This window comes from Megachile rotundata, chromosome 4, assembly GCF_050947335.1.
Source record: "Megachile rotundata isolate GNS110a chromosome 4, iyMegRotu1, whole genome shotgun sequence".
NCBI lineage: Eukaryota > Metazoa > Arthropoda > Insecta > Hymenoptera > Megachilidae > Megachile > Megachile rotundata.
In genome coordinates this window covers 14,982,663-14,994,907 of record NC_134986.1, presented here as the reverse complement: position 1 = coordinate 14,994,907, position 12,245 = coordinate 14,982,663, and the positions used below count along the sequence as shown (strand labels likewise).

Below are 12,245 nucleotides of genomic sequence, written 5' to 3'. Positions count from 1 at the left end.
TCTATGCCCTGTACATAGTCCCTTTGATAACTATACACGTTCAAGAAGTGTTACGCCCAACATAAATTAAAAACTGAAAACATTGATTTTACTGTTGATTTCAGTACAGTAATGATAGTATTTCTGTATTCTGTTCTCATAGTAAACCGAGAAGTGTAACGAGGAGATTCAAAACGTGTTGGTGATATATATATTTTATCATCAGTAAACAAAGATATAAGTTCAAAAAAGTTTAGATTAGATTTTTAACATTTCTTTATGTAAAGAATATCAAATTATAAACAATTTTTAAAAGATTTCACCTCCATTTCTAATTCAATTTATCTTATCCACTTAGCTTGTAATAGCACAGTTTACAAACTATAATTTATACACTACTTACAAGCTGTCCAGTAGAAATCGATTTAGTAAAATACTACATTTATTTCTTTTCATTTTAAATATTTTCAGTGCTAAAATATTTCTGTAATATATATATAAAAATCTACAATGTGTACAAAGAAAATGACCTGAACTGTTTTAAAAAAGTAAAAGTGTTAATACTATTTCTACTGAACAACTTGTAAATGAATAACTTTTATTTTGATATTTTATTTTTAAGCCATATTGTGAAATTTATGAATTTTATATACTTATTGTATTAATTAGATTTTTGTATACAACTTTACTTTTCAATTTCTGGAAATGATAAATATCAAATTATAAATCTTGCCATAGAATGCCAATAGTATTATTGCAAAAAATAAAATGAAAAGTAAAGATTTTATTCATATTTTTTCAATGATAATGATACGTAAAAGATCCTTCTGAATATTTTACCATGTGTTTTAAACACAAGAACTTCCAAAAACAAATATTCTAATTTAACATCACAGCACGAGAAGCTCGATTAAATATTGCATAAATACAGAAGGATCTTAACAAAATTTAGCATAAATTTTTAAAATAATCAAAAGTAACTTCACATATTAAAGGTGGGGAGGAAAATATACTTGCAATAAGTCTTATTATAACTTATGTATTACGTATTTTTCCAGGTACGTAGTTCTTGTTTATTACAGGTTCTTGCAGAAACATATGTAAACATCGTTCATTCTGTGCTAATGGGTGTCCTGCTATTCTAAAACATCATGCATAATTTTGTTTTAATAACTTACTGTATGTTTCACAATTTAATAGATTTTGATATTTTAATAAATTACTTTATATTGTTTATACATTCTCTTCATACACTTACTTGTTAACAAAAGCTTCTAAACCTTTTCTTCGATCTTCAATAAAATCTTCTTCAAAAATACCATCATCTCCTCGAAAAGGCATTTGACGTTTCCAAGCTTTTCCTGGTAGTGGAGGCACTACAATCTATATGTTCATAATAAACAATTTAGACATTAAATAAACAAGGTGAGTTAGTACATTTATAATAAAAATTATTTAATACTTCAGTTTCATTGGATAACTAAGAATTCTTTCCATGTTCTCCAAGTAATTTATCAACTAACCTTACTATCTCTTTCTAATTCATTTCTCAACCATTCAAAATCACTGTATCTTCTTCTTACAGTGGAATCTTTCACTTTAAAAACTGGAAGATTTGTCTGAAAGAAATAAAAATTTCATGTTTCATATCTTATTCTTTTAGTATCTAAAATGTTATACAAAATGCAATATGTAACTAACTTGACCTACAAACTGTAAAAATATAAGATATAATAATCATATTATTACACAATAATCAAATAATAACAAAATCAATTCATTTATATTCAGTGCTAATTCTTAAATGTTAGATGATTCTCATATATTCATCTAAGGTCTATAAATGGCTTCAATAGCATACATATTTTTTGTATCTATATGCTTTTATCATCAAAAGTAAGATAGCAGACACAGCCCATGACACGTCTGATTACTGTCTATAACAAAATTATTAATGTCACCTTCATTTTCTACTATTATACCTTTATTTTAATAAATAATACATTTATTCTAGAAAGCTACATTGACATATAATATCTAAAACTTACTTTAGCAAATTCTTAAATTGTACACATGTTACATCTTCAATTTATGCATAGCATATAACTACTAAACTGCAACATTAAATTTTTTCTATGAAAAATATTGTAAACTACAAGAAAGTGAAACAAACAATCCATAAAATTTATAAATGAACGTAAACGGATAAAATTTTTGACGTAATAGTTTTACGGAGTTTGTCTGTTTTGATAAAATAAAGCCACATCATATTTTATTGCTCTACAGTGGTAAAAACAAGATCTGGTAGATCTTGCAAAACTGAAAACGTTCGTGAACGTATAATGTGACATTAACAAGTAGAAACAAGTTTCAAATTTAAGGGGAGTATTACTTACCCTCATGCGAACTTCGTAATCAGTGTATCGTTTCTTGCCGATACCGTGTGTGACTGGATTAATCACGTCAATTTCGAGAAAATTTGCAGGTGCTGCATAAGCGTCATCCAGGGTCTGTTTCTTAACGTTTAAACGGCGTGTTGCGTCTACCGTTGTATCCGCCATATCTTTTAACTATAAATTAATTAAATTACTTACAAACCGCCTACAAAACAAATCTGATACAGTGCACAATGAATGTTCATCAGATGACAGCGGTGAGAAACTTGACACAATTCGTTCTCATGTGTTACGTCTGTGGTCATGGTACAATAAAGTGAAGCCAGAAAGGAAACTCACAGACAAACTAATATATTTCTGTACGCATCAAATTATCAATTATCAATTAATTTTTTATTAAATCGAATTAAATTCTGTTTTTATTTTTCAATAATATTATTTACAATCATAAAGAATAGTAAATGTGTTAAATACATTCAACTGCATTAATATGTAGCGATTATCATAAATGCAATTCACGTTAATTCTAGTTACTGTATGTTTTATGAAATAAACGATGCTATTTAAAAATATTTAAAAATTGATTATAAATATATCAATACACAAATTGCGCATAATATGTAATTAATGGCACTTTAGAAATTTTCAAATGTAGAAATTTAAGAATTTAACAGGAATGCTGCAGACAAAATGGTAAAGCAATAAAGCAATATTTTTATTGCACAAAACGAATCTTATAATCTATACATAGTTACCGCAGTAGTATTTATGGTTGCCCAACCGTAACCAGTAGTTAAAAACTAGTCTGTGTTTTTACTGCAATTATGATTTATTTACAATAATTATGATAGTTTGTCATGAAATTTTCAACGTTGAGTCAACAATTACTATAATTGGTTAATTAAAAAATTTACAATGACAAGATAATACTGGGTTATCTACCGTAGACCAACATTTAAATTCCGTCTTACAGACATCAGAAACATTAGTATAATCAAAAACTGTTTATATCCTAAATTGAATTTTGCTAATTGTTTCTATTATGTAATAATAGACCGTATTTTTCAGTCGTTAGGCGATAATTGGCTTTCTCAAGTTTTACTGTCTGCAATCTTAGAATTCATTTTTTATTTTCAGTTCCGGAAGGTTAAAATAAAATCAATTTAGCAAAAAACTTTCGCGCTTGTAGCATTACCCCACTACTTTCGCCACATGATGGACACACAGCTGCAACCGGCCATTGCATCTACGCATACGCAAAAAACTAGCTTGTCTCACCATTTCTGAAGGAAGCACGTGGGGTCGTAACGTGTGTGCTGTGATGCGACAAACAGGTAAATATATAAAAAGAAAGGAGACCTTTTTTCAAACGATTTAACTAAAATCCTTGAAACAAGCAAGCACACAGGAAGTGAATATTAAGTGATAGCTGAATGGGAAGGAGAGTAAGAAGAATTAAAAAAATATGAGGAAGATTAAAAAGATCATTTACAATGATTTTGATAAAAAATGGATCTTGTATTTTATTGAAATTACATATAATATAAAAAACATAATATTACAGATTTATAAATAGAATAGTTATAAAATGTACAAATTGTTTTTTATTTCAGGACAATTACTAAATTAAAGTATAAATTCAATAAGTAAAGGAACTAATCCTAACATAAGACATTCTGTGAAAATACAAGAGGCAGGAAATCAGAAATAACTTATAATTATTCATAATAATTAGATGCATGTATAAATTGTAAAGGTAAGTTTGTTACCAAAATAATTGTTTACGTTTTAATATATACAATTTATACATATATATAATTATTATAACAAGCAATAATTATAAATCACTTACAATTTCTTCAAATATCTTTAAAAGCTTTTTATTGAAATGTAGTATAGCCAACTGTTTGCTTATTATTGGTTTATTATAAATGATCAACATTTGGTTCTATAGAAAAAAACAATCTGTTGGCCCTACATACTAAGTGACATGGAATCTATGTTGGATACAATTGTTGGCCCACTTAAAAAAAGGTGGCAATTTCCACTATTGACCAACCAATACACATGTCTTATAACAAACTTCTGTTTTTCCAACAATAATACAACATTTTGATATTTAAGATGTATTCTCAATTGTTAGGAATTAATCTATTCACACAATAAGATGCGAAACGTCTGCAGTGTAAGCGGCCGGCGATAATCTGATATCGTCTGAGCGAGGAATAGGTCGTTGACGAATATCACTGTCTCCTGGCCATGCTCGACCAGGACTTCGTGGAGCCACGTTCGATCTAGCTACTGTATCGACCGCCAGACTCACGGTCGTAGGATCATTAAGGCCATTGCTTTGAATCCTTCGTTGTGCGGCTATTGAGGCTCGTAAAGTTTTTCGTTTCTGTATAAAAGAAAAAAGAAATGAAAATTCAAATTAGAACAATTTTTTAAAAAAAAAATATTCGTTTTTTCGCTTCGACTAACGCTATCAAATTTCAAGGTTACATTACAGTGTATGAATTGTTTTAAATAGAACTATTAAAATTTTGCGTTTTTAGCGACTGTTCTAATTGAGTGGTGGTCAGATAAAGTGCCTGCTGGAGAGCTTATGGGCGGCAGCATGCATGCATAGGAGGAGTTTAGAATGAAGGTTAGGAAAAACGTAAGGTCATCGAACCTAGAGAAGGTCATAGAATCTAGGGTCACAGAATTTAAAGGTCGAAGGATTTAGGATCATAAAACCTAAGACTACACAACTCAAGTAGGGCCATAGAAACTATAAGGATTCGAGGACAACTTGATATAGAATTTAGATACAGCTGAAAATAACTTAGAGTCTAGAGAGGCTCAGCAACATCTCACTCTAGATGACCACATGTAAATACCGTCGTTACCAAACGAATGCCCATGAGTGCACACCTCTTGCACATCTGTGCACCAGATCCTCATGGACATAGTTGCCCATCACTGGTAAAATTCTTTCACTACACCACGTTTGACATTCGAATCGTAATGCATTAATGAATAATGCATATAAAGATGCATTGAATGAATGAACAATAATTCAAAGCATGTATCAAATACAAAAGAAGCAAACGGCATAAAATGCCAACGTTGTATAAAATAAGCGATTGTGATGCAAGATACGAAGGATAATTGTTCTATCCTTATCGTATTTCGCATTGACCTGTACAAAGCGCAAAATCTAATTTTACGGCAATTAACTATATACATAATTGTCTTATCGCTAAAGCTGGCGAAGCGTGTCTGTGCCTTTGTCTGATCTATACAGTGTCTATGTATGTGTTTGGTTTGATCATGTTTTTTATTTGTATCGTTACGAGGTCTGTTAGATTTCCCTGCGTTGCTCCTGTTTTCTCCTGGCTGCTTGCGATTTACTGATAAACACAGAGTTCTCACGAAACAGCGATAGAAATTATCTTCAAGAAAAAAAGGAAGCATTACCTCGATCGCACCTCTCCATTTATCGGCGGCGTGTCTTGCTAATTCCATCTTTTTCTGTTTGCGAATCTGGTGCTTTTTGTATGCCACTTCGATTATGATTAGCCCGATACCGCCAACGATTCCGACTCCGACAACTATGAACACTCCAGCCATGTTCTTCAAACCTAAGGTGTTCGGAGTGTTCTCAAGTTGTTCGCATTGCTGTCTATTATCGAGGAAGATCCAATGATCGTCTAAGCTTTCCATGAAACCACCTGCACATTTATATCTTGTTATATCACTGATTTAGAGACTGTGCTTCTAATATTGGACTCTTACTTTCATGAAAGTCTAAAATAGCGATGGTTACCGCATCAGCCCATAAAGAGCCTTTCTGCAAACCGATACCATAACCGGATCGTCCAAACAGTTCTCCAGCAGTTACCAGTTCACAGTCTTGTGCGGCCTCGAATTCTAATCGGGAACTGTCCCAAATAAATGCCATAAGTTTCCTGCAAACATATTGTCCTTTATCCCGTTCATTTTTCAACAATTACATATATATTTTTAAACAATATTTCATGTATATATTCATAATGTTTTCTAACCCGATTTTAATATCTCTAATAGCTTCTTCGGCAGTGTCATAATTGTTAGCTTCCATTGTGCGATACATGTTTGATAGTTCGACCTGTCGTCGAAAGTACATGTCCACGGCAGAGCCTTTCACCGTGGCACACGTAAGATTCTCCATGGTGTTTCTAAGCTAAACACATACGTTCATACATTTTCAACTATTTTATCTTGATACGACATGTATTTCAACCTTTCGTTCTTACTCGAGCATCGTTGATGCCGGTTAACTTAGTCTTCGGCCTCTCCAACACCAAGAATGCAGCCAGGTTAGCAGTGTACGAGGCTACGATAATCATTGCGAATCCTGCCCACACCATACCCAACACGCGAGCAGAGAAACTTCGCGGAGTACCTGTTACACAATTTTCATTATCGCTTTAACGAAAATATACACAGCCAACAAAAGAGGTCTCGGCTATTGTAATAACCTATCGACGAGCGTGACGATAAAGGTATTTTTACCCGATTACGTATCCATTCGTGATTAATCGATTTAACCGCTTGACTCAACAAGATAATGCTACGGAGCTTAATATAAACTACGGACACAGGCATTTTGAGGAACCTAGTGATATAGGAAGGTGCTCTGGAATAACCCTGGAAATATAGGAGTACAGTCATCTAAAAACATAGGGACCTACAGATCTAGAAATATAGGGACCTAGATTTAGAAATTTAGAAACCTTCGGACCTTCTCCTATTCCACTGTTGAGGAGGACTCCCCAAGCGAACCAGACGGCGCTAGATAAGTTCAGGGCATCCTCTTCGGTACCGTCAGTGTTTGCTAGCTTGAACCTCCCGAAAGGCGAGAACCGGTCGAGGAGGTACAGAACTAGAGCCACTACGTGCACCGACACCATCACCAGAATCCACAGGGTGTTGCTGAACGGTTGCAAGAACGACACCAGCGTCGAGGATCTTGATGGCTGGAAATTGAGAGGTTCTTTCATTAATCCACTGAATGACTTTTTATTGATGTGAATACTGTGAGAATGACTGACATACTCAAGTAATTAAAAGAGAAAGGAACATTTTAAACAACTTATTATGTCTATTCTCACTGTGTCTATGTATTAATTTTAACAATGCCCATCTAAGGGAGCTTTCCTTTTGAATCTAATCTGCCTACATCAGTTGAACTAAGCCACTGATAAAGTCTTTCAGAACGATTTATAAAGAATGTACCTTCTTTTCGAGAATAGTGATACCCTGATATTTGAAGGGTTTACTGAATTCAATGAACTCAGCGCGTTCAGGATTGATCGTTAAGGGGGCAACTATCATGTCCGCTCTTTCGTTCACCAGCTCTCCTATTAGGCCTGTCCATTCTTTCTTTCCTCCAACTGCAACATCAATTTATTCATAATGAGACGTTGATTCTTTTTTTCTCGTATTAACACGTTCAAGCCCAGGTTAATAGAAACGGCCGAGATAAAAAGACATAACACGTGATACAACACGTAGTGATCTAACGAGTAACAATTTAACTTGTAGTCACGCAGCTCGTACGATTTAAAGTTTATGATTTACTCAAGTGGGCACGAATGTGTTAAAGTATCTCATTCTTTTTACCGAAACGAGGTCTTACATCTACAATTGTTCTATCATCGTTTACATCTCGCACCTGAACTGTTCTTGATTATGTAGCTGCCGAACTGTCCATCGGGCGACAGAGCCAAACTGTAGGTGAAATTAATAGTTTTCGACAGTTGTTTCAACAGATCCATACAGTATCCTTTACAACAGTATCTTTTTGTGCCTGTAAAAGACGTGTTTAATCAGCAATGAAAACGATACATATTTTTACAGCTGATTATCGTAAAATTTCTTAAATATTTACTTTGCTGATCAGTGACATTGAAATGTGGACATAATATTTCTTCTGGTAGGCAAGATTCACTGTCCGCGATTTCGCGGACGTAAACAAAAGGCTTTTCTTCGATTGTGAGCACTTTTAAGTGCGTAGGAATCATGAAACCCTCCGGTTTGGTTGCTACTCGACCAGGCCACGTTATGTTCATCTCGTTAAGGCTTAACTTCATTTTGGTACCATTCTATAAATAAAAATGTGCGTAGTAAAGTCCATCCATGTGTCCATACTTTTCAAAAAAAATTACAATTGATCATTTACAGATGGATAGAAGTATTGCCCGACGGAAACATGTTCGCCATCCTCCTTGATGTTGATAATGTCATACTCGGCGTAAATGCGGTCTCCATTGTCATCAAAGGCTACTCTGCCGGTAGCTCCATCAATCAACACTTGCTCCCGGATGAATCTAATTGTTCGAAGAAAGTGATTAAATGAAGCTTAAATTAGAATTAACAATGGTATAATAAAGATAAACCGTACTCGAACAGATTTTTTCCGGTTTCCCATATGGAACCCGAGTCTCCACAGTTCTTAGGTGCCTCTGTGATCTCTTTCGTCTCGTTCATCTTCCGTAAAGCAGATACAAGCACTACCCTGAAACGAATAGCTCATTAGAACGAAGACACTCGTAAAGTTGTTATGAAGTTTAATGAAACACTTGACAAACTCTTTCGGATTTAATGATTACTCGCTGGCAGGCTTTTGTAACCTTTAACCTTAACCTTTACTATATTTAGTTAATTAAAAATAGACTTGCTTAGTACTAAAAAATATGTACATTTCTGTAAAAGTGAATCTGTAAAACTGAACTCGTTGCTTTAGAATCCTATTAGTTTTACAGAGTAAATGAAGTTTTGATTAAGAGACAAAGTAACGAAATAATATAAGTATGTTATCTCTGTCGTCTAGAGCAACGATACTCGGTACACGTATATCCTAACGTTTAAAGCACAGCGTTTTGGTGTACGCAACACAGAATATCCACTGGACAGATTGGAGGATCTACTAAAGGGGTATGCAGTGATCCAGTGATCTGAAATCAGTTGTACATCGCAGTGAAATAGAGATGTGCATGTTACTGTATAAGTGCATGCGATAGTATGTTTATATCAGAGGAAAAGTCACGAAAGAAGATAGGTGTTGTTAGAATTATATTCGAGTCTTCTCATGCGTAGAATTCCTTGATATTTGCTTCAGCGGTTATAGACGGGGAGCTATAGATGTGTAACATACATGCGTGGATGTCTATGTACGATTGGAAAGGAACTGACAAGCTATCCATGATGTGCGCCTTTTCTTTCTCAGCGTTAATTAATTTCAAGCCGAGAAGACCTTCCGGTGCGTTCGGCGCATCTAAGGCTTGCTCCGTCACGATCCACACGTATCCTGCACCGGTCATGTTTAGAGCCGCAGCATCTTGGAAGATCACGCTCGCATCTGTCTTCCTGCAATCAATAAATACACAGATACATATACATACATGTACAAATACACATGTGATATAACATTGAAAACACACAATTCAATGTAAAGAGACATTAAATATATTCGAATTATCTTCAAGACACTTACGAAGCGTACAAAAGGCAAACCCTAGCTTGCGCGCCTTTCATGTCTATCAACTGATGCATGAAGCTTTGAAGTCCAGGTTCGAATTCGATAACAGATTCTACCTAAAAAATAGACAATTGATATCAGACTAATAAACAATTGCTATTAAAATTTTCATTGTTACAACAGGATTTCGTACCTGAACCTTGATCTCCACATCGTCCTCCAAGTTCTGAGAAGTCGTTTGAAAACGCCCAAGTAGAGCTCGACCATCAGTATCAGAACTATGAATGAAAATCACTTTCATGTAGTTGAAGTGTTTCAATAGTTCCACCCATACGTCCGCCTGGTGCGAATATGGTGGTACGGTTCTTAAGAAGGAAACGTGAATGTTCTGCAAAAGGATGTTCCATTATTAATGAACTGTATATTCGAGATATACGGTTGTACATGTTTGAGACTTTTTTTGCATATAAAATTTTAAAGCAGTTTAGCTTAAAAATTAACAAATTTTAAAAACTCTGAAATTCTAATGTCTTGAAGTCTCTAAGTCTCGCGCTTTAAGAATCTTAGAACGTAGGTATGTGCTATAGATATTGAACGTAATAATACCGATAATGTGATGCTGACGCAATAAGTATTATCGTTAATCTTATTTGCACGTAATCTGCAGACGAACTTATAACGAATTAAATCTCTACGCAGATTGAACATTAAAACTTCGTTATTTTTCATAAAATTACTGGCAAGTTTTTCGTTTACGCTTGGCAAGTATTTCCACAGAAGAATTTATCGCTGATCAACTCACTTTGTCTGAGAAAGCAGAGTCTCTCGACGATATACCAATAACGGGAATATGATAGAATCCGCTGGTATAAGAAACAGCAGCTGGCGATAAATCACCCGTAAGCGGATGAGACACAACCACGGCGTACACTTGTTCCGCTATCAAATTGGTGCAAACTCTCAAAGCTGTTCTAATTGGGTTCGAATCCATTTCAATTACCGTGTGCTTGTAGGTCACGCCTTTATTGACATATTTCGAGTTCAAGTTCAGAGTCTGAAAAATCGATTAAACATTGGAATGAACAATGAGTAATACTTCGATAAAAGGTAAGCATATAGTGCAGCGGGTAAATATCATTTACATGGCCACGAACGATTCGATTACCGGTTGTATTTGAACTCCACATCGTTTCACTTTGCTTAATTGTTTACAAACGAAAGTGAGACGTTTGCGATCCAATTAAGAAATATTTTAAAAAATTTGTGAAACGATGTCGGGAGAAACGGATACATATATGGGAGAAAATATCACTGTGATATTATAGAATAGAAAATAATTCTGTGTCGCAGAGTTCGGATCGAGTAGAGATCATTACTTACGCTTAACGTTTCCCGGAAATATTCTATGCTCTCGTTGTTGGAAAAAACACCGCCGATCCTAAAGAAGGTTGGATTGTTGAACTGGTTCTCGGTGAGTCCATTGTACACCTGCTCGTTCAGGACAATCAGCACTAGGAATAATGCGGTCCGATCGTGTTGCCTCATTATGGAATTCGATCTATGATGTAAAGTAGATTTTAAGAGCTTTCATTGAATAAGTGCACGACAAGAATTATATACATTCAAAAAATAACACGAATTCTTTAATGTACGACTCTAATCATACATAATTCTTATTGCAAATTATATCTGACATCTTTATACACAATTAATTTTAATATTTACGTAATAATGTTAATAAGATGAACAGAGAATAAATTAAAATTATATACTGTTTTTTAGAAAATCTAAAACTTGGAACGTACCGCATCAGTCACTGAACGTTCACGTAATTTTTGGGTATGTACAAACTACTTGACAATTCATTTCAAGTCATTCACGCCCTTATCTCTCGATGGTGTTATAAACGGACTCAACGTTAACGTCGACCGCGAAGGTGGATCTGCGAGACAGAAGTCAGAGATTCATTGATCCGTTCGGATGCTGCGCACAGAATCCGTCCCCACTATTACGATTTTAGGGTGTTTATGTCGTTTTTCCGATCCAGAGGGGACAAAATTTATCTATATCCTTTTACAAATCCGTCATTGAAAGGACAAACTCTTTTCGTGACTGTTTCATCTGTGGATAAAACAGCTTAATGACGTCTGAAATTGATTAACAATTTAATTATACTTTGCTATAAGCAACATCGATAATTAAGTCCACGAACTTTTAAAAGATTGTACCAATTATTGTACACGCTGTTCCGTTTTCGTCCTTGCATGCCAATGTAATCTTCAGGGACGGGTTAAAAATTTTTGAGGCCCCAAATGCTTAATGGATCTTGATATCACGTGTGTACCTAGTTCAACACATTAAAC

At 34.4% G+C, this 12,245-nt stretch overlaps 2 protein-coding genes and 1 long non-coding RNA gene across 7 annotated transcripts; 1 reads left to right on the top strand and 2 right to left on the bottom strand.

Annotated features, from left to right (window-relative positions):
* Positions 1–237: 237 nt before the first annotated feature.
* On the bottom strand, positions 238–2,673 carry Snx3 (sorting nexin 3). Its single transcript, XM_003706027.3, has 4 exons — positions 2,376–2,673; positions 1,503–1,598; positions 1,238–1,362; positions 238–1,120 (listed from the first exon to the last, which is right to left on the bottom strand). Exons 1-4 carry the CDS (start codon positions 2,538–2,540, stop codon positions 1,015–1,017), a joined length of 492 nt encoding a protein of 163 aa, XP_003706075.1. The 5' UTR covers positions 2,541–2,673; the 3' UTR covers positions 238–1,014.
* Positions 2,674–3,134: 461 nt separating this feature from the next.
* On the top strand, positions 3,135–8,810 carry LOC105663365 (uncharacterized). Its single transcript, XR_013037892.1, has 3 exons — positions 3,135–3,709; positions 3,989–8,520; positions 8,586–8,810. It is a non-coding gene; the product is annotated as an uncharacterized LOC105663365 (long non-coding RNA).
* On the bottom strand, positions 4,137–11,829 carry Nmdar1 (glutamate ionotropic receptor NMDA type subunit 1). Of its 5 annotated transcripts, none has more exons than XM_076530728.1 (18): positions 11,688–11,829; positions 11,263–11,440; positions 10,685–10,936; positions 10,076–10,270; positions 9,898–9,998; positions 9,597–9,770; positions 8,806–8,919; positions 8,584–8,731; positions 8,293–8,506; positions 8,077–8,211; positions 7,638–7,795; positions 7,144–7,378; positions 6,656–6,804; positions 6,425–6,582; positions 6,156–6,328; positions 5,838–6,091; positions 5,714–5,756; positions 4,632–4,773 (listed from the first exon to the last, which is right to left on the bottom strand). In XM_076530728.1, exons 1-18 carry the CDS (start codon positions 11,690–11,692, stop codon positions 4,712–4,714), a joined length of 2,748 nt encoding a protein of 915 aa, XP_076386843.1. In that variant the 5' UTR covers positions 11,693–11,829; the 3' UTR covers positions 4,632–4,711. The 5 variants fall into 5 exon arrangements, 4 of the variants coding, with proteins under 4 accessions (XP_003706090.2, XP_076386843.1, XP_076386842.1 ...); XR_013037890.1 differs by having other exon boundaries at positions 4,669–4,773; positions 5,714–5,770; XM_003706042.3 differs by lacking the exon at positions 5,714–5,756 and having other exon boundaries at positions 4,137–4,773.
* Positions 11,830–12,245: the final 416 nt, after the last annotated feature.